This window comes from Cannabis sativa, chromosome 3 (genome assembly GCF_029168945.1).
Source record: "Cannabis sativa cultivar Pink pepper isolate KNU-18-1 chromosome 3, ASM2916894v1, whole genome shotgun sequence".
In the NCBI taxonomy this organism is placed as follows: Eukaryota; Viridiplantae; Streptophyta; class Magnoliopsida; order Rosales; family Cannabaceae; genus Cannabis; species Cannabis sativa.
In genome coordinates this window covers 30,410,800-30,430,751 of record NC_083603.1, presented here as the reverse complement: position 1 = coordinate 30,430,751, position 19,952 = coordinate 30,410,800, and the positions used below count along the sequence as shown (strand labels likewise).

The window sequence follows — 19,952 nt, the reverse complement described above, 5'->3', positions numbered from 1 at the left end:
AGCAGATAGAACTGTTAGACTATAATATAGTATATGAAATATAGCATATATATAAACGATATGTAATGCGGAAAAACTATAAACATATCGATAATATATATACAATGAAGGATCGATATACCTCAAGCCATTGATCTTTGAGCTTCAATCCCTGCGATAGCTTCGGTATTGGAGTTCAGGCTTCCTCGCTCTCTCAACTCTCTTTAGATGGCATTTGTTGAATGAAATCAGAATGCGTGAGGAGCTCGGGGACCGAGACCCTATATTTATAGGTGAGATACTCCATCAGTATCTACACCACATTAATTTTCAGAATATTTTGACAATTAATTCAAGAAATCAAATCACGTAATAAAATATAGAAATCTGACCATATATAGAATATTACATAATTGATTTTGTCCAGATTCAATGAATATAAAATATTCATTTATCAAAAAATCAATTATTTATTTTATTTCCTTAAATAGAAAATCATTTCCTTAAATAGAAAATTTATTTCCATAATTAAAATATTCTTATAAGAAGGTCTTAAAATTGTTAAATAAACTGCTAGCAAAATAAAAGAGGAACGATATTACCGAATGAAAAATTCTGGGTTGAGTCGCGGACTAAATCACTCTCTTTAAGACGTTCGCGACACTCCCCAAGAGTGTACAAGTAGTCGAAATTTGCCGGTCAATCGCATTATATAGACGAATGGATTAAATAATATAGTGTCACACCAACCAGCTCGAATTGGTCGATGCGCACGCGCGTGTGGTGGGCCAAGTGTGTGTGTGTTCTCACCCATTCGCACATAAAAGGGTGAGGAGCTCGAGGACCGAGACCCTATATTTATAAGTGAGATACTCCATCAGTATCTACACCACATTAATTGTCAGAATATTTTGACAATTAATTCAGAAAATCAAATTAGGTAATAAATATATAAATCTGACCATATATAGAATATTACATCATTGATTTTGTCAAGATTCAATGAATATAAAATATTCATTTATCAGAAAATCAATTATTTATTTTATTTCCTTAAATAGAAAATCATTTCCTTAAATAAATAATTTATTTCCATAATTAAAAATATTCTTATAAGAACGTCTTAAAATTGTTGAATAAACTACTAGCAAAATAAAAGAGGAACGATATTACCGAATGAAAAATTCTGGGTTGAGTCGCGAACTAAGTCGCTCTCTTTAAGACGTTCGCGGCACTCCCCAAGAGTGTACAAGCAGTCAAAATTTACTGGTCAATCGCATTATATAGACGAATGGATTAAATAATATAGTGTCACACCAACCGGCTCGAATTGGTCGATGCGTATGCGTGTGTGGTGGGCCAAGTATGGGTGTCCTCACCCATTCGCACAAAAAAAAAGTGAGGAGCTCGGGGACCGAGACCCTATATTTATAGGTGAGATACTCCATCAGTATCTGCACCACATTAATTGTCAGAATATTTTTACAATTAATTCAGGAAATCAAATAATGTAATAAATATAGAAATCTGACCATATATAGAATATTACATAAATTATTTTGTCAAGATTCAATGAATAAAAAATATTCATTTATCAGAAAATCAATTATTTATTTTATTTCCTTAAATAGAAAACTATTTTCTTAAATAGAAAATTAATTTCCATAATTAAAATATTCTTATAAGAGGGTCTTAAAATTATTGAATAAACTGCTAGCAAAATAAAAGAGGAACGATATTACCGAATGAAAAATTCTTGGTTGAGTCACGGACTAAGTCGCTCTCTTTAAGACGTTCGCGGCACTCCCCAAGAGTGTACAAGCAGTCGAAATTTGCAGGTCCATCGCAATATATAGACGAATGGATTGAATAATATAGTGTCACACCAACCGGCTCGAATTGGTCGATGCACACGTGCGTGTGGTGGGCGAAGTATGTGTGTCCTCACCCATTCGCACAAAAATAGGTGAGGAGCTCGGCGACCGAGACCTTATATTTATAGGTGAGATAGTCCATGAGTATCTACACCACATTAATTGTGAGATTATTTTGACAATTAATTCTGAAATTCAAATCAGGTAATAAATATAGAAATCTGACCATATATAGAATATTACATAATTGATTTTGTCGAGATTCAATGAATATAAAATATTCATTTATCAGAAAATTAATTATTTTTTTTATTTACTTAAATAGAAAATCATTTCCCTAAATAGAAAATTTATTTCCAAAATTAAAATATTCTTTTAAGAACGTCTTAAAATTATTGAATAAACTGCTAGCAAAATAAAAGAGGAACGATATTATCGAATGAAAAATTCTGGGTTGAGTCACGGACTAAGTCGCTCTCTATAAGACATTCGCGGCACTCCCCAAGAGTGTACAAGCAGTCGAAATTTGCCGGTCAATCGCATTATATAGACGAATGGATTGAATAATATAGTGTCACACCAACCGGGTCGAATTTGTCGATGCACAGGCGCGTGTGGTGGGCTAAGTATGCGTGTCCTCACCCATTCGCACAAAAATGGGTGAGGAGCTCGGGGACCGAGCCCTATATTTATAGGTGAGATACTCCATGAGTATCTGCACCACATTAATTGTCAGAATATTTTGTAATTAATTCAGGAAATCAAATCACGTAATAAATATAGAAATCTGACCATATATAGAATATTACATAATTAATTTTGTCCATATTCAATGAATATAAAATATTCATTTATCAGAAAATCAATTATTTATTTTATTTCCTTAAATAGAAAATCATTTTCTGAAATAGAAAATTTATTTCCATAATTAAAATATTCTTGTAAGAACTTCTTAAAATTGTTGAATAAACTGCTAGCAAAATAAAAGAGGAACGATATTACCGAATGAAAAATTCTTTGTTGAGTCGCGGACTAAGTCGCTCTCTTTAAGACGTTCGCGGCACTCCCCAAGAGTGTAGAAGCAGTCGAAATTTACCGGTCAATCACATTATATAGACGAATGGATTGAATAATATAGTGTCACACCAACCGACTCGAATTGGTCGATGCGCACGTGTGTGTGGTGGGCCAAGTATGTGTGTCCTCACCCATTCGCACAAAAATGGGTGAGGAGGTCGGGGACCTAGACCCTATATTTATAGGTTAGATACTCCATCAGTATCTGCACCACATTAATTGTCAGAATATTTTTACAATTAATTCAGGAAATCTAATCAAGTAATAAATATAGAAATCTGACCATATATAGAATATTACATAAATTATTTTGTCCAGATTCAATGAATATAAAATATTCATTTACCAGAAAATTAATTATTTATTTTATTTCCTTAAATAGAAAATTATTTTCTTGAATAGAAAGTTTATTTCCATAATTAAAATATTCTTATAAGAGCGTCTTAAAATTATTGAATAAACTTCTAGAAAAATAAAAGAGGAACGAAATTACCGAATAAAAAATTCTTGGTTGAGTCGCGGACTAAGTCGCTCTCTTTAAGACGTTCGCGGCACTCCCCAAGAGTGTACAAGCAGTCGAAATTTGCCGGTCAATCGCATTATATAGACGAAGGGATTGAATAATATAGTGTCACACCAACCGGCTCGAATTGGTCGATGCGCACGCGCATGTGGTGGGCCAAGTATGTGTGTCCTTACCCATTCGCACAAAAATGGGTGAGGAGCTCGGCGACCGAGACCCTATATTTATAGGTGAGATACTCCATCAGTATCTACACCACATTAATTGTACAATTATTTAGACAATTAATTCAGGAATTCAAATTAGGTAATAAATATAGAAATCTGAACGTATATGGAATATTACATAATTGATTTTGTCGAGATTCAATGAATATAAAATATTCATTTATCAGAAAATTAATTATTTTTTTTATTTCCTTAAATAGCAAATCATTTCCTTAAATAGAAAATTTATTTCCATAATTAAAATATTCTTTTAAGAACGTCTTAAAATTGTTGAATAAACTGCTAACAAAATAAAAGATGAACGATATTATCGAATGAAAAATTCTGGGTTGAGTCACGGACTAAGTCGCTCTCTTTAAGACATTCGCGGCCTCCCCAAGAGTGTACAAGCAGTCGAAATTTGCCGGTCAATCGCATTATATAAACGAATGGATTGAATAATATAGTGTCACACCAACCAGCTCGAATTGGTCGATGCGCACGCGCGTGTGGTGGGCCAAGTATGTGTGTCCTCACCGATTCGCACAAAAATGGGTGAGGAGCTCACGGACCGAGACCCTATATTTATAGGAGAGATACTCCATCAGTATCTGCACCACATTAATTGTCAGAATATTTTGTAATTAATTTAGGAAATCAAATCACGTAATAAATATAGAAATCTTACCATATATAGAATATTACATAATTGATTTTGTCCAGATTCAATGAATATAAAATATTCATTTATCAGAAAATTAATTATTTTTTTTATTTCCTTAAATAGAAAATCATTTCCTTAAATAGAAAATTTATTTCCATAATTAAAATATTGTTTTAAGAACGTCTTAAAATTGTTGAATAAACTGCTAGCAAAATAAAAGAGGAACGATATTTTCGAATGAAAAATTCTGGGTTGAGTCACGGACTAAGTCGCTCTCTTTAAGACATTCGCGGCCTCCCCAAGAGTGTACAAGCAGTCGAAATTTTCCGGTCAATCGCATTATATAGACGAATGGATTGAATAATATAGTGTCCCACCAACTAGATCGAATTGGTCGATGCGCACGCGCGTCTGGTGGGCCAAGTATGTGTGTCCTCACCCATTCGCACAAAAATGGGTGAGGAGCTCGGGGACCGAGACCTTATATTTATAGGTGAGATACTCCATCAGTATCTGCACCACATTAATTGTCAGAATATTTTGTAATTAATTCAGGAATTCAAACCTGAATATAGAAATCTGACCATATATAGAATATTACATAATTGATTTTGTCCAGATTCAATGAATATACAATATTCATTTATCAGAAAATCAATTATTTATTTTATTTTCTTAAATAGAAAATCATTTTCTGAAATAGAAAATTTATTTCCATAATTAAAATATTCTTATAAGAACTTCTTAAAATTGTTGAATAAACTGCTAGCAAAATAAAAGAGGAACGATATTACCGAATGAAAAATTCTGGGTTGAGTCACGGACTAAGTCGCTCTCCTTAAGACGTTCGCGACACTCCCCAAGAGTGTACAAGCAGTCGATATTTGGCGGTCAATCGCATTATATAGACGAATAAATTGAATAATATAGTGTCACACCAACCGGCTCGAATCGGTCGATGCGCACGCGCGTGTGGTGGGCCAAGTATGTGTGTCCTCACCCATTCGCAAAAAAATGGGTGAGGAGCTCGGCGACCGAGACCCTATATTTATAGGTGAGATAGTCCATCAGTATCTACACCACATTAATTTTGAGATTATTTTGACATTAATTCAGGAATTCAAATCAGGTAATAAATATAGAAATCTGACCATATATAGAATATAACATAATTGATTTTGTCGAGATTCAATGAATATAAAATATTCATTTATCAGAAAATTAATTATTTTTGTTTATTTACTTAAATAGAAAACCATTTCCCTAAATAGAAAATTTGTTTCCAAAATTACAATATTCTTTTAAGAATGTCTTAAAATTATTGAATAAACTGCTAGCAAAATAAAAGAGGAACGATATTATCGAATGAAAAATTCTGGGTTGAGTCACGGATTAAGTCGCTCTCTATAAGACATTCGCGGCACTCCCCAAGAGTGTACAAGCATTCGAAATTTGCTGGTCAATCGCATTATATAGACGAATGGATTGAATAATATAGTGTCACACCAACCGGCTCGAATTGGTCGATGCGCACGCGCGTGTGGTGGGCCAAGTATGTGTGGCCTCACCCATTCGTACAAAAATGGGTGAGGAGCTCGGGGACCGAGACCCTATATTTATAGGTGAGATACTCCATCAGTATCTGCACCACATTAATTGTCAGAATATTTTGTAATTAATTCAAGAAATCAAATCACGTAATAAATATAGAAATCTGACCATATATAGAATATTACATAATTGATTTTGTCTAGATTCAATGAATATACAATATTCATTTATCAGAAAATCAATTATTCATTTTATTTCCTTAAATAAAAAATCATTTTCTGAAATAGAAAATTTATTTCCATAATTAAAATATTCTTATAAGAACTTCTTAAAATTGTTGAATAAACTGCTAGCAAAATAAAAGAGGAACGATATTATCGAATGAAAAATTCTGGGTTGAGTCACGGACTAAGTCGCTCTCTTTAAGACATTCGCGGCACTCCCCAAGAGTGTAGAAGCAGTCGAAATTTGTCGGTCAATTGCATTATATAGACAAATGGATTGAATAATATAGTGTCACACCAACCGACTCGAATCGGTCGATGCGCACGCGCGTGTGGTGGGCCAAGTATGTGTGTCCTCACCCATTCGCACAAAAATGGGTGAGTAGCTCGGCGACCGAGACCCTATATTTATAGGTGAGATACTCCATCAGTATCTACACCACATTAATTGTCAGATTATTTTGACAATTAATTCAGGAATTCAAATCAGGCAATAAATATAGAAATCTGACCATATATAGAATATTACATAATTGATTTTGTCGAGATTCAATGAATATAAAATATTCATTTATCAGAAAATTAATTATTTTTTTTATTTCCTTAAATAGAAAATCATTTCCTTAAATAGAAAATTTATTTCCATAATTAAAATATTGTTTTAAGAACGTCTTAAAATTGTTGAATAAACTGCTAGCAAAATAAAAGAGGAACGATATTTTCGAATGAAAAATTCTGGGTTGAGTCACGGACTAAGTCGCTCTCTTTAAGACATTCGCGGCCTCCCCAAGAGTGTACAAGCAGTCGAAATTTGCCGGTCAATCGCATTATATAGACGAATGGATTGAATAATATAGTGTCCCACCAACTAGATCGAATTGGTCGATGCGCACGCGCGTGTGGTGGGCCAAGTATGTGTGTCCTCACCCATTCGCACAAAAATGGGTGAGGAGCTCGGGGACCGAGACCCTATATTTATAGGTGAGATACTCCATCAGTATCTGCACCACATTAATTGTCAGAATATTTTGTAATTAATTCAGGAAATCAAATGACGTAATAAATATAGAAATCTGACCATATATAGAATATTACATAATTGATTTTGTCCAGATTCAATGAATATACAATATTCATTTATCAGAAAATCAATTATTTATTTTATTTTCTTAAATAGAAAATCATTTTCTGAAATAGAAAATTTATTTCCATAATTAAAATATTCTTATAAGAACTTCTTAAAATTGTTGAATAAACTGCTAGCAAAATAAAAGAGGAACGATATTACCGAATGAAATATTCTGGGTTGAGTCGCGGACTAAGTCGCTCTCTTTGGGCTCGTTTGGAACGCCGTATTAGGTCGTATTGTATTGTATTGTATTATATTGAATTGTATTATATATCATATTTTTATATAAAACTATGTTAAAGTTTAATTTATACTAAAATATTATATATTTAGGTGTACATAAAAGTTAATACCACATATAGTTTTACATAAAAATATTGCATAAAATTCAATTCAATACGGCGTTCCAAACGAGCCCTTTAAGACGTTCGCGACACTCCCCAAGAGTGTACAAGCAGTCGAAATTTGCAGGTCAATCGCATTATATAGACGAATAAATTGAATAATATAGTGTCACACTAACCGGCTCGAATCGGTCGATGCGCATGCGTGTGTGGTGGGCCAAGTATGTGTGTCCTCACCCATTCGCACAAAAATGGGCATCCGTTGGGGCCCAAACCCAAATACCAAGGTTACACTCTTTATACCAATGTAAATGAGGGTTTCTATCCCATGTGGGACTCTTTCCACTTCACACACTAGGATAGTTATATATATTTTTAAAAAATTTCATAAACTTTCCAACATCAACCATCTATTGTGAAATATTGTTGCGGAGTATATAGACGAGTGTTGTGTGTTTTAAGTAATTTATCGAAGAGAGACTATTATGCAAAAATAAATATTAAAAACTTTTGCAAAACTCTTCATTTATTTATTTAACTATTTCCAGTTTAATTTTTTAGTCATTGTTTAACAACTCATTTTACCATATTCGATCAGTATATTATCTTCTCCTATTGGAATCATCATCTTGGTTGTTTTTACATTTCATTTGTCTCTGATGAAAATTTCCAATCTCAAAACTAAATAAAGAAATTGGAAAGTGGAAAGTGGAAAGTGGGTGAAATTTACCAGAAGGGTAAGGTTCTTTATTGGGTATGGATTTGTAGTAGAGAGAGAGAACCAAAAAATTGTCTCTGCATATGAAAATGCATGGCACAACAGTTTTGCTCTGCCTTTATGTGATGAGTCATGACTCATCTACTCCATGCCAATTCAGTTGACTACGAACTCACTAATTAGCTTTGCAGTTTGTAGTTGACTGAGCTAACACTAATCACTTTCGCATGAAAAATACCTATTCAATACCCATCAAAGCCGCTGGCCTATTATTATTGTTGAAATGCCTTAAGTTCATTTTTATTTTTATGTTTAATTTACCATTCTTTTGGGTTATCATGAAATGAGTCCACATTAGATCAACACCCTCTAAGACTAACTAGTCTAGAGCAGATACAACACCCGTACCTAACACATACTAACAACACAGAAAAAAAGTATATTCTAAAAAATGTGTTTAGGAAAGTTACATCTATACAAAGGCAAAACCATGTGTGGATTTTTGAGGTTTTCGTGAGGAGAATGGAGGCGTGTGGATTATAGATTAGGAAGCATAGGTCACCATTCCCTTATGACAAATATAGAACACATGACTCTATCATCATCATTATAATCCTTAGCAAGTTTAGAGAATTCAACAAAATGAGTGTTCACACTTGAAAAGGTCCTTAATAATTCTACTTAAACATTACATTATTAAGCCGTAATTGATTAATAATACTGATTACGTTGCATTAATTAAGTACATATAAATTATTAATACATTATTATTTATTATTTCAATTAAATATTTATTACAATAAACATATATTTATAATAAATTATACTAAAGTGGATAATAAATATTTATACTATAATAAAAAATAATATGTTCTAGTATAATTATACTGTTTATTATTTATTTAATTTTATTTTAAAACATATTTATTTATTTAAAAAGAAAAACAACTTATTTTTATAATAAATAAATTATAAAATAAACAAAAATTTATAATAAATCATACTAAATAGATCATAAACATTTATATTATAATAAAAAAATATTTAAAAAATTTCAGATTTTATGGTGTTACAATTTCAGTTTCATATTATTTAATTTTTTCATTAAAACATATTTTTAACATAATTTTTAATAATAGTAAAAATTTCAAAGATTATTTAAATAAAGTTACGAAGTTTATATATATTACTCTTTATAATTTTTACTTTTATACTTTATCATTTTGTTTAATTTATAATAAGTCATAATAAAATAGATAATAAACATTTATTTTACAATAAAAAAATATTTAGTATGTTTATTTTTGTAAAAACTTATTCTAACTTTTAATCAACTTTATAAAATTATTTATTTTATTTTTTATAAACACGTAATATTATAAATAATGTCTAAAAAAAGATTATCTAAAAAAAGAGTAGTATTACTGTAAATATTCATTATAATAACAAAATAAATAAATACACATTTGAATTTGATTTATTTTTGTATTTTTTAATTTTAAATAAACACACATTTAAATTTATATACATTAATTTTTATAATTTTTATATTGTATTTTATTAAAAAAAATTATTAAATTATAATAATTCATACTAAAATAGATAATAAATATTTACTCATTAATAAAAAAAATATTTAATTTGTTTATTCTTATAAAATTGTTTACTATGCATTTATTTAATTTTACGAAATTGTTTATTTTGAGTTTTAATAAACATATTTATAATATCAAAAAAAAATATTTTAGTATTAATAATTTTTAAAACATTAATATAGTAAACATAAGATATTATAAACATTAATTATATTAATTTATTTATAGTAATTAGTTTAATTATTAATATTTATATTATTTAATGAGTAAAATGTATAGTTTTATGTAATATGTTTTTAAAATGCAAGTTTTGAAAATAGTTTTTTTTTTCTTTTTTTGCACATATTTATAATTATATTATTTTTGTTCTACATTTACCAAAAAAGCCCTTAATAATATTAGCATGGATTGCTGTCAGCTTAGGTGCTTTGGAAGTAATATGGCACTCACATCATCCGATCTTCAATAACCAATAAAACGCTTTAGGTTTTGGTTAGAAGAAAACATTAGATGAAACCATGATGTTTTCTCTCTGATTTTGACACTCTAACTATTTTTAGTAATAGTAGTGCAATAGTTCATTAACAATAATAGTGAGTTGAAAAATAATAATACTATAATTAAGATTTAAGAGCATACCATAGTATTTATTTGCCATTCCTATATATACAACCATCTCTCATAAATAGATGACGATAATGGTGGTGCACATGTGAATTATACATGGATAAATTATCACTTTTAATCACTCTTGTAAATTATTTATGATTAATTTAATACCCATTATGACAAAACTATTATGATTTGAATTCTGTAATTAAACAAGACTTGTCCCAAGTCTTACCTACTATGCATGCATTACCCAAGGGTTGGATACTTAGAATTACCAAACCTTATGACTCAATCTCACCCATTATTATGATTTGAATTCTGTAATTAAACAAGACTTGTCCCAAGTCTTACCTACTATGCATGCATTACGCAAGGGTTGGATACTTAGAATTACCAAACCTTATGACTCAATCTCACCCATTCCTTTCTATAAAGCCTTAACTCAAAAACATATTTCTTTTCAACTAAGCTCTTGCCCGAAACGACACCACATCACACCACAATCCTTATGGCTTGTCTAGAAGCTCCTCCTCCCACCACCACAAACGACAATAGTCACTTCCCTTTCTTCGACCATACGACACCAATCAACATGGAGCTCAGAGACTTCAAACCAAAACCAAAACCAAAATCAAAACCCCACACCAAAATAAACCCATCTCTCGGTGAGCTTCTAAAACGAGTTGAAGAGTCTCAAACCAACACCCCAAATCATCAGATTCTCGACCTTAGTTCGGTACCTCAGTCCTATCCTTTCGTCCTTTCCTTTCATAATCTCACATACAGTGTCAAAGTCCGCCGAAAATTGGCTCTCCCCTTCACAAAATCATCTGCCGAAAACGACTCCTCCTCCGATATTGGTGGTGATATAGAAACCTCCTTATGTAAAAATAACAACAACACTAAGATTTTGTTGAATGGCATATCCGGTGAAGCTAGAGAAGGCGAGATCATGGGCGTTCTTGGCGCAAGTGGGTCAGGGAAATCAACACTAATAGATGCATTAGCTGATAGAATCTCAAAAGAGAGCTTAAAAGGGTTAGTGAGTTTAAACGGAGAGGTTTTGGAGTCAAGATTATTGAAGGTGATTTCGGCTTACGTTATGCAAGATGACCTCTTGTTCCCAATGCTAACAGTTGAAGAAACTCTCATGTTCTCCGCCGATTTCAGGCTCCCTCGCTCACTCTCCAAGTCCAAAAAACGAGCCAGAGTTCAAGCTCTGATCGACCAATTAGGCCTGCGAAATGCTGCCAAGACTGTTATTGGTGATGAAGGCCATAGAGGTGTGTCTGGTGGAGAAAGGAGACGAGTTTCAATTGGTATAGACATAATCCACGATCCCATTGTCTTGTTCCTTGATGAACCCACCTCGGGTTTGGACTCAACAAGCGCCTTCATGGTGGTGAAAGTGTTGAAAAGGATAGCACAAAGTGGTAGCATCGTTGTCATGTCGATACACCAACCTAGTTACAGAATTCTCAGCTTGTTAGACCGTTTGATCTTCCTTTCCCACGGCCAAACCGTCTACAGTGGCTCCCCTGCTAACCTTCCTCTGTTCTTCTCCGAATTCGGTCACCCAATACCCGAAAACGAGAACAGAACAGAGTTCGCTCTAGACTTAATCCGAGAGCTTGAAGAAACCCCAGGTGGAACGAAGAGTTTAGTCGAGTTCAACAACTCATGGCAAGCCAAAACCAACGACGAAAACAATCCCAACAGAACAACAAATAGACCAAAGCTTTCCCTCAAAGACGCCATTAACGCGAGCATCTCAAGAGGAAAGCTAGTCTCGGGAGCCCCAAAAGATCCCAACAACACAACAACAACAGGTTCATTCCCCACTTTCGCCAACCCTTTCTGGATGGAAATGGTAGTCATATCAAACCGTTCTGTTACAAATTCAAGAAGAATGCCAGAGCTTTTCGGGATAAGACTCGGAGCCGTTTTAGTCACCGGTATTATACTCGCAACCATGTTTTGGAACCTTGACAGCTCACCTAAAGGAGTCCAAGAACGACTAGGCTTCTTCGCCTTTGCCATGTCCACAACCTTCTACACCTGCGCAGAAGCCATCCCTGTTTTCCTCCAAGAACGTTACATCTTCATGAGAGAAACGGCTTACAATGCCTACCGCCGATCCTCCTACGTGTTAGCTCACTCACTAATCTCAATCCCATCACTTGTGTTTCTCTCCTTAACCTTTGCAGCCACCACTTTCTGGGCAGTTGGACTCGCAGGAGGACTCTCGGGCTTCTTCTTCTTCTTCTTCACAATCTTCGCCGCTTTCTGGGCCGGAAGCTCATTCGTAACATTCTTGTCCGGAGTAGTAACCCATGTCATGTTGGGATACACCGTTGTGGTGGCCATTTTAGCTTACTTTCTTCTCTTCAGTGGATTCTTCATTAGTCGTGATCGAATCCCACCTTATTGGCTATGGTTCCACTATATCTCGCTCGTTAAGTACCCCTATGAAGCAGTTTTACAGAACGAGTTTGATGATCCAATTAAGTGTTTTGTGAAAGGAATTCAGATTTTTGATCAGTCTCCACTCGGTGCAGTGCCGGCGTCGACGAAAGGGGAGCTTTTGAAGACCATGAGTAAGACTCTGGGAATGAATATTACTGGCTCCACTTGCGTGACCACCGGAACGGATATACTCAAGCAGCAGGGGATCACTGATATTAGTAAATGGAACTGCTTGTGGATCACAATTGCTTGGGGTTTTTTCTTTAGAATCCTTTTCTACTTTACTTTGTTGTTAGGGAGCAAGAACAAGAGGTCGTAATTAGTTTCTAGTGTACAAAAATTATTTATAGTTTCATTTTCATTTTAAAAGAAATTTATGTGGGAAATGTAAGTTTAATTTGAAGTAACTTTTTCTTTTCTTCCTTTGTATTTGTTTAGCATGCGTAATTGATTTGCATGTGCTGTCTTTGAACTTTGAAATACAATTAACTTTGTCTTTGAATTAATCGATTTATTATCTATTTCCATTTTAATTTTTTAGTCATTGTTTAACAACTCATTTTACCATATTCGATCAGTATATTATCTTCTCCTATTGGAATCATCATCTTGGTTGTTTTTACATTTCATTTGTCTCTGATGAAAATTTCCAATCTCAAAACTAAATAAAGAAATTGGAAAGTGGAAAGTGGAAAGTGGGTGAAATTTACCAGAAGGGTAAGGTTCTTTATTGGGTATGGATTTGTAGTAGAGAGAGAGAACCAAAAAATTGTCTCTGCATATGAAAATGCATGGCACAACAGTTTTGCTCTGCCTTTATGTGATGAGTCATGACTCATCTACTCCATGCCAATTCAGTTGACTACGAACTCACTAATTAGCTTTGCAGTTTGTAGTTGACTGAGCTAACACTAATCACTTTCGCATGAAAAATACCTATTCAATACCCATCAAAGCCGCTGGCCTATTATTATTGTTGAAATGCCTTAAGTTCATTTTTATTTTTATGTTTAATTTACCATTCTTTTGGGTTATCATGAAATGAGTCCACATTAGATCAACACCCTCTAAGACTAACTAGTCTAGAGCAGATACAACACCCGTACCTAACACATACTAACAACACAGAAAAAAAGTATATTCTAAAAAATGTGTTTAGGAAAGTTACATCTATACAAAGGCAAAACCATGTGTGGATTTTTGAGGTTTTCGTGAGGAGAATGGAGGCGTGTGGATTATAGATTAGGAAGCATAGGTCACCATTCCCTTATGACAAATATAGAACACATGACTCTATCATCATCATTATAATCCTTAGCAAGTTTAGAGAATTCAACAAAATGAGTGTTCACACTTGAAAAGGTCCTTAATAATTCTACTTAAACATTACATTATTAAGCCGTAATCTATATATATATAAATAAAGGAAAGCATAAGAACATTAATGTGGTATTTTTTCCTTCCATTTCTCTATTTTCTCTATTTTGTTATGTTTTCTAATTTTTTTCTATTGAATAATAAGAAAAAAATAATGTAACCTCCCCATTCTTAATTTTTTTATAATCTATTAGTATTCTTTTACACTATTAGTATTCTCATCTATATATATATATATATATATATATACTAGGTGATTGTTACGTGCCAAGCCACGTAGTGTTAGTTTTATTTAATATTTTAGTTTTTTATTTTAATTAATAATTAAAATAGTATAATTATTTGAATAATTTGTTTTATAAAAATAAAATATATGTCAGTATATTTAATAAGTAAAATATAGTTGTGTTATAATAATGTATGTTATTAATAGTAAAATGTACATTAATCTTTTAATTGAAAAAAGTTCTATTATCTCATTTCATATCTAATAATAGCTACACAACTATATATTTATAGACTTTCACATTCTTTGTAAATTACTAATAAGCACCAATAATATTTTCATATTCTAATATTTTTCAACCTTCTCCTTTTGGTGGTAAAATTAAAAATAAAACTAAAAATAAGCACAAACATATAAGATAAATACTCATATACAGTCTCACATTTATATTATCTTTTCTAGACATTTTATCTATATTTTTTTTTAAAAAAAAAGATAAATAAAAAAAATTATTAATATTCTCCCAAGATAAGTTTGTTAGAGAAAGATGGGGTGAGATGATTTTTTTTTTAATTTAAAAAAAGATTATTAATATTTAAAAGATTGTTTAATTTTTTGGGTTTAATTATTGGGTTTATTTATTAACGGGAGATCAAACGTAATCGTTAAATTTAACAGAATATTTTTTTATTTTTTAAGTATATTCTGTTAAACCAAGAAATGCCGTTAGATACACACTTTTAATATATAAAGATATATAGATATTTTATTACACTCAACAAATATGATATATCATATATGTATAGTAATTTTGTAAACCTATATAATTGATTAATGTAACACCCTAACTATCTTAGGCGTATTACGTGATTTTTAAACGTACTGTGCAGCTCGTTGCTAATCAACGAGGTTTATGGAAAAACGTGATTAATTAAAATTTTGCTTTTTAATTAAACTTATAAACCATATTATAAAAGTCTCGGGATCCCGATTTATAAAATCATTTACAAACGTTTTAACTGTTTAACTTTTACATCAAAATGAAAGTCGTCTAACGACAGTTACAAAAATCTCAGCCGTGCTGTCCCGAGGATCGTACGCTCCAGGCCTAACCGCCCCGACATGTACAATCTCATAAGCTCGCTCACGGTCCATCAGCTATAGCCTTGCCTTTACCTACACATGAACATAAACTGTGAGTCGACAGACTCAGTAAGAAAAGCATAATAATATCATACATAAAACTGACTGCCGTGTCCAACACGATACTGAGTCCCGCTACTGCCATGTCCAACATGGTACTGAGCTACTACTGCCATGTCCAACATGGTACTGAGTTTTGAACGTTCAGGGGATGGTACTATTGACAAGTATCCTCCTGATCGGTCGAACCGGTCATACTCCGGCTGCTGGTCATACTCCAGCCTGTACCGACGGGATAGGTCAATAGCATCGAACCACCAACCAAGTGTCGGCTGATCGGTCGAGCCGGTCATACTCATTCTTGGTCATACTCCGGCTGTACCGACGTGACAGGGTGGGAGGGTTCGAAGCCTAAATACATAACTAATGTAATCTAGCGGGCTTCCTACATGCACGCTAAACATGTAATCTACATATGCATCTTGTTATACTAATCTTACCCGGATTCCGATTTCGGGTGTCTTGGTCAACCCGATTTGGAACTGAAGCTGAGCGGCGGATTACTGGCTCCTAAACCATAAAAATCACAACGCTATAAGTGACACGCTAAATCACTTTCCGGGGACTAAAACTTGAAACTAAAAGTTTCCCTATCGATAAAAAGCATGGCAATACCCCTAAAAACCCAAAAACGAGGAAAACTAGGGTTCTGAAAAATCCCCCAACCGGTAGACCGGTTGCCCAACCGGAATTCCGGTTCGGGAAGTCGGGACCCCCATCCGGCTCGGATGCTCAACCGGAATTCCGGTTCCTCGCAGGCAGCAACTTCAAAAATTCATAACTCGACCAATTCAACCCCAATTGGTCCCAAACCTTCCAGACCTGTTCTAAACTATCCCTAGAACAAATCCAAAGCCTCAAAACCACCCAGAAAGCACATACACAAAAGTCACCATTGGAGCTCAAGCTTTGAGTTCCAAACTCAAGCTTGAGCAAAACCACCTAACATGCATCCAAACCTATTTAATTCTACTCAACTAAGCATAATAACACCTCTGAAAACATACAAGAACATCCAACAATTCACAGAAACAAAATATAACATTTTCTCTCAAAAATCACATATTTGCATATAAAACCCAAAGCTTGAACAACCTAACTAATCATGCTTCAAACAACTCAATTAACATCAATTAAACATGCTTTGAATCACAGAAAATAACAACTAAACACAGCCATAATAACAGCCACAAAAACATGCATGCATCATCACTTTATACACATTTTTTTCAAGAAATTAAAGAGGGAAAGACAAGAACCAACCTAGCTTGCAATGGACCTAAGAGATGATGAATAACCAGCCAAAATCAAAGGAGAAAAACCTCCTCCTTGCTGCTCAAAGCTTGGCCGAAAATGGAAGGGAAAGAAAGAGAGAGTTTCCTTTTTGAAATTTCTATTTTTTTGTTAAGTGTTGAAAATGAAAGAAAAGCTATTTACATAACTTATTTCAGCCAACTAAAAATAAACAATTAACATTTAATTTCCATTTAAAAGTCACTAAAAGACAAAAAGTCATTGGGGCAAAAAGACCATTTTGCCCCTCCACCATAAAATCACATAAATCATACTAAAGGGGTATTTTTGGGAAATTCTAAATTCCCGGCCATTCCCGACATTCCCAATGTCTAAAACCCGTCCCCAAATTACTAACATACTAAATTGTGATTTCTACTGAGCCAAACGCCGAGTTCCAAAATACCGGACACCGGAAATGCGAAATATAAAAACTACTGATGACATAATCATGCATTTCTGAATTCCATAAATAACAGTAATAAATTATTTAAATAGCTATAAATAATTTCATAATTTAAACATAAACAACTGCTAATTTCCAAATTAACTAAGCGGGCTTTACAATTAATCTTTAACAATTCAAAATATATGCATACATATTTATATTGCAAAAAAATATATACATATAGCTATATTTATATATCTATCTATATATCAATATATATATATATATAAAGTAAGGTTTTAAGGAGGTTGAGGTGGCATCACACATGAAGTTTTTTCTATATTTTCTATTTTCTCCATTTTTTTCTTATTATTTTTATAAAAACAAAAATTTGTAACAAAAAACTATTCATATTCTTGTATAACTTTCATCATCATTTATGTTTATATTAAATTCTAATATTAATTATCAAAACTATTCATATTCTTCTACTAAAAAATTAATTATTTGTAGTTTTTGCATAGCTTATTATGTTTATATATAGTGTCCCTAAATTTAAGTTAAAATTTTGTGTCCACTCATAAGTTTCAAGTTTATGTTATGCTCTTTTTTTTCTTGTTGTTCTCTAATTCTTGATGTTCTTTGTTCATATTATTTGGCAATAATTATTTATTTTTAAGGTTTTATTATATTTCTTTTAATTCTTGATATTAAATTTACAGATGACAATGGCAATTGATATGTTCTTCTCCAATGAAAATATTTTGCAACAAAACTATTGGGTAATGTTTCTTTTGCTTTGAAAGATCTTCACTAAAAATATCATCATAATACATATATATATATATATATGTATTTAGATTCAATTTAATTTTGTGTCCACTCATAAATTTTAAGTTTATGTTATGCTCTTTTTTTGTTCTCTAATTCGTGATGTTCTATGTTTATATTATTTGGCAATAATTATTTATTTTTAAAGTTTTATTATATTTCTTCTAATTCTTGATATGAAATTTACAGATGACAATGGCAATTGATAAGTTCTTCTCCAATGAAAATATTTTGCAACAAAACTATTGGGTAATGTTTCTTTTGCTTTGAAAGATCTTCACTAAAAATATCATCATAATACATATGTATTTAGATTTAATTTCATTTCGTTATACTTTTCTTCACAACCTTCACTCTGCCATGTATAAGAGTGAAAATTATCATTTTTCCAATCTCTATATAATTATTTTCCAGTTAAGCTTTCATTTTCTTAGAATATTTTTGGACATCGTATTATGTTTATGTTCTGTATTTTCTTGATGATCTCTATATACTTTATAGTATGTATTTTTTTATCATGATATTTGTTCTAATTAATCTTTAACCATAATAAAATGAATTGTGTGTTTTGATGTGTATATATATGTGTTTATATTTTTATTATTTTTGAGACAAATTTATCATATCTCATAAAATTATGATGGGATAATGTATTTGTCATAATCAATTTATTTAGTTCACTATACTATATTTTTATTTATTTGTACATAAAAGATTAGCATTATATAAATTAAGGTTGAGTCTCTCACTTGACTACTTGGCCTATTCATTTTAATTGAAGGTTATAATTGTGATTATTAGTAATTATTAAAATATAAAAATATAAATTAAATAAAAAAAATTAAAAGAAAATAAAACATACAGTTCTTTTATAAAGAAGAAAAGGTAAACAATTAAAAAGTTAAATAATTTTATGTATATTTATATATAAAGGAAAGCACAAAATATTTTAAGTGGCATCCTAATCTTCTTTTGTTCTCTATTATTATTTATTTTCTCTTATTTCTAATTTATTTTATACACTTTTTCAATTTTTATTTAATATCTCTTGAATTGTAACCGTAGCATTCTTTAATTATTCTTTATTTTCTTAAATTTTTACAAAATAAATATAGATAATAATTCTTAAAAACTTAAATTTTTACTAACTCTTGTGTAACTTATCACAACATTATATTTTATTTATATATATAATTTTACAATCAATTATACTTCATTAATATTAATAATAATTAATAATGACAACAATAATTTTCATCATTCAAAATATGTACACAAATATAATTTGAAGCACTTTTCTTTTTCCAAACTCATATCTTTTATTACTACGTACACCCTTATATATTTTATTAACAGTTAAACTTATATCTTATATTAAAAAATTAAAAAATCAAGTATTATATATATATATATATTTGAAACGTTAAAAATTAATTTATTAAAGGTACTATTACAGAAAATATAATAAAATATTAACCTTAATAATTTTAAATAATTGAACTAATATATATGCACTTAAAAATAAAAACTATCAATCTATTTATATATCTATATAATTTTTTTATTAGGGTATGTGAAGTGGCGCTCTATATTTCTAATGTTGCAATTTCTTTAGTTTGTAGTTTTTCTAAATTAATTACTATTTTCTACATTTTTTTCACTAATATAATTT

General features: G+C 31.5%; 1 protein-coding gene across 1 annotated transcript; it reads left to right on the top strand.

Moving 5' to 3' along the window:
• The first annotated feature begins 10,943 nt into the window (after positions 1 to 10,943).
• LOC115711415 (ABC transporter G family member 20) lies at positions 10,944 to 13,464 on the top strand. The gene has a single exon (XM_030639750.2). It carries the CDS (start codon positions 11,005 to 11,007, stop codon positions 13,279 to 13,281), a length of 2,277 nt encoding a protein of 758 aa, XP_030495610.1. The 5' UTR covers positions 10,944 to 11,004; the 3' UTR covers positions 13,282 to 13,464.
• Positions 13,465 to 19,952: the final 6,488 nt, after the last annotated feature.